The 1,700-nt window shown below is 41.5% G+C and overlaps 1 protein-coding gene across 1 annotated transcript in view; it reads right to left on the reverse strand.

Annotated features, from left to right (window-relative positions):
* p2rx5 (purinergic receptor P2X, ligand-gated ion channel, 5) overlaps positions 1-1,193 on the reverse strand; it is a 7,357-nt gene extending 6,164 nt beyond the window's left edge. The window contains exons 1-3 of the mRNA XM_005737819.1: positions 955-1,193; positions 372-522; positions 65-136 (exon numbers count right to left, since the gene is read on the reverse strand). Coding sequence (XP_005737876.1) covers positions 65-136; positions 372-522; positions 955-1,085 — 354 coding nt within the window. The 5' untranslated portion in view covers positions 1,086-1,193. The remainder of the gene's footprint in view (positions 1-64; positions 137-371; positions 523-954) is intronic.
* Positions 1,194-1,700: the final 507 nt, after the last annotated feature.

Genomic DNA, 1,700 nt, shown 5'->3' on the forward strand with positions numbered 1-1,700 from the left:
TTATTTATTTTTTTACTATGACTTTTCTGCTTTCAGAAAATGCTAATGTCCTTCCAATACGCACCTCAGCACAGAAGCCCAGCCTTTGATTGGGGGTCTCTATGTAATTTGTTACAACAAAGAACACCTGCTCACCCTGCAAAATAAAATTAAGTCCTGGCAGTGAGATGAAGAAGCAAAATGTTAAACAAATTAGTGCCCCCAAGAAGCTCAATATTGTTAAATCTGCCGAGACAGACATTGAGACTAATGATACAAGGCAGCCCAAACATTCAATAGCCTCGTAATATGTCTTGACAGGAACATAATTAGCGAGTGCTGCTATCAGTGCCATCAGTGTTGCTATCCTACAAACTAAAAGATAGACTCACATTTGGGGGTATGACATAGTCCTCGGCACTCCACAGGTAAGGCCCCGTCTCAGAAGTGTTGGTCAGAGTGACACCTTTAAGCTTGGTGATGACTGAGCTCTGGATGGCCTCTTCTTTCTCCTGGTACCCCTTCTTCACCACAAACACCCACCTGGGACATTCAGCATAACTTCATGACGTGTTCAATGTAGCCCTTGTCTACATTGCAGAGTTATGTTATTATTACTAATATTATGATTATTAAAGTGTTTTAGAAAATATCTCGCATATGCATAAGGGGTAAAACGCTTGAAAATACCATAAATTAAAGATTACTGAACGAAAAATCGACTGTTAATAGCAGGCTTGATTGTATAACCACCAGCCACTTAAAAATGTCCCACTACAGTTTGTCCTCTCTTTATTAACCAGATAACCCACACGGGAGTATTAGTAGGAAAGGCCCATACTGCGCTACCACTTTAACACAAAGTAAAAACCTTTCCACGAGCTCCACTATTTTTAACTTTGTTAGTCACTCTCCCTTTTATTATTCCATAAAGGAAACACGCTGGTTGGAGGGGGTGCATGCAGTTCACCTCACCCAATAATGTATCCCAGCACTGCCAGCTGGTAGAGCCGAAATAATATTCCGATTCTTCTGTTTTCTGCAATGACATATTTCTCCGTTTTGTAGTTGAGAAGAGAAAATAAGAAGCCCCCCCAGCCTGCCATTCCTCCCCGCACGGTGGAGCCGAGTGAGACGGCAGCTCGCAGTCCCCCAGCTGATATATACAGCTGCTTCTCTTGTCATGCAGCGGGCAAACCCACTGAGACAGGGGTCTTCCACTCAGTTCCTTGTGGAAGAGCGACGCAGGGAAAGTTTATGTTGTTGCATGGTTTGATTACACACTCACTTTGACTTACATGAGCTGTGTGCAGCAGCACCTTTGCTAATAATTCATTCCTGTGCAAATACGGCGACTTGTACTTTTCCAACAGCGTTTTCCAGCACTGTCATGAGTGTTTACAAGTATAGTAAAATTATTTTTGTAACTGTTGCATTTTTAAAAATTAAAATGTGGACGGAGCTAAACGCACACTTGCCATTGGTTACTACCCTCGAGTTTCAGCTGTTCTTCCTGAAAAAAGCAAATTTCATTAAAAAAAAGCTATTTACCAAATTCGGCCATGTTTGTAGTTTTGTGCTGTTCTACACTTGTACTGCATTCTGTTTATGTTGTTCACAATCAACATGCTGAGCAGAAACATTTAGTACTTTTTTTATTTATCGATGGCTCAAATCACAGCACAGTGTTTTGTTTCGGGGTTTCTTTTTTTGGGGGGGGG

This window comes from Pundamilia nyererei, unplaced genomic scaffold (assembly GCF_000239375.1).
Source record: "Pundamilia nyererei isolate P.nyererei 1_Seehausen unplaced genomic scaffold, PunNye1.0 scaffold00080, whole genome shotgun sequence".
In the NCBI taxonomy this organism is placed as follows: Eukaryota; Metazoa; Chordata; class Actinopteri; order Cichliformes; family Cichlidae; genus Pundamilia; species Pundamilia nyererei.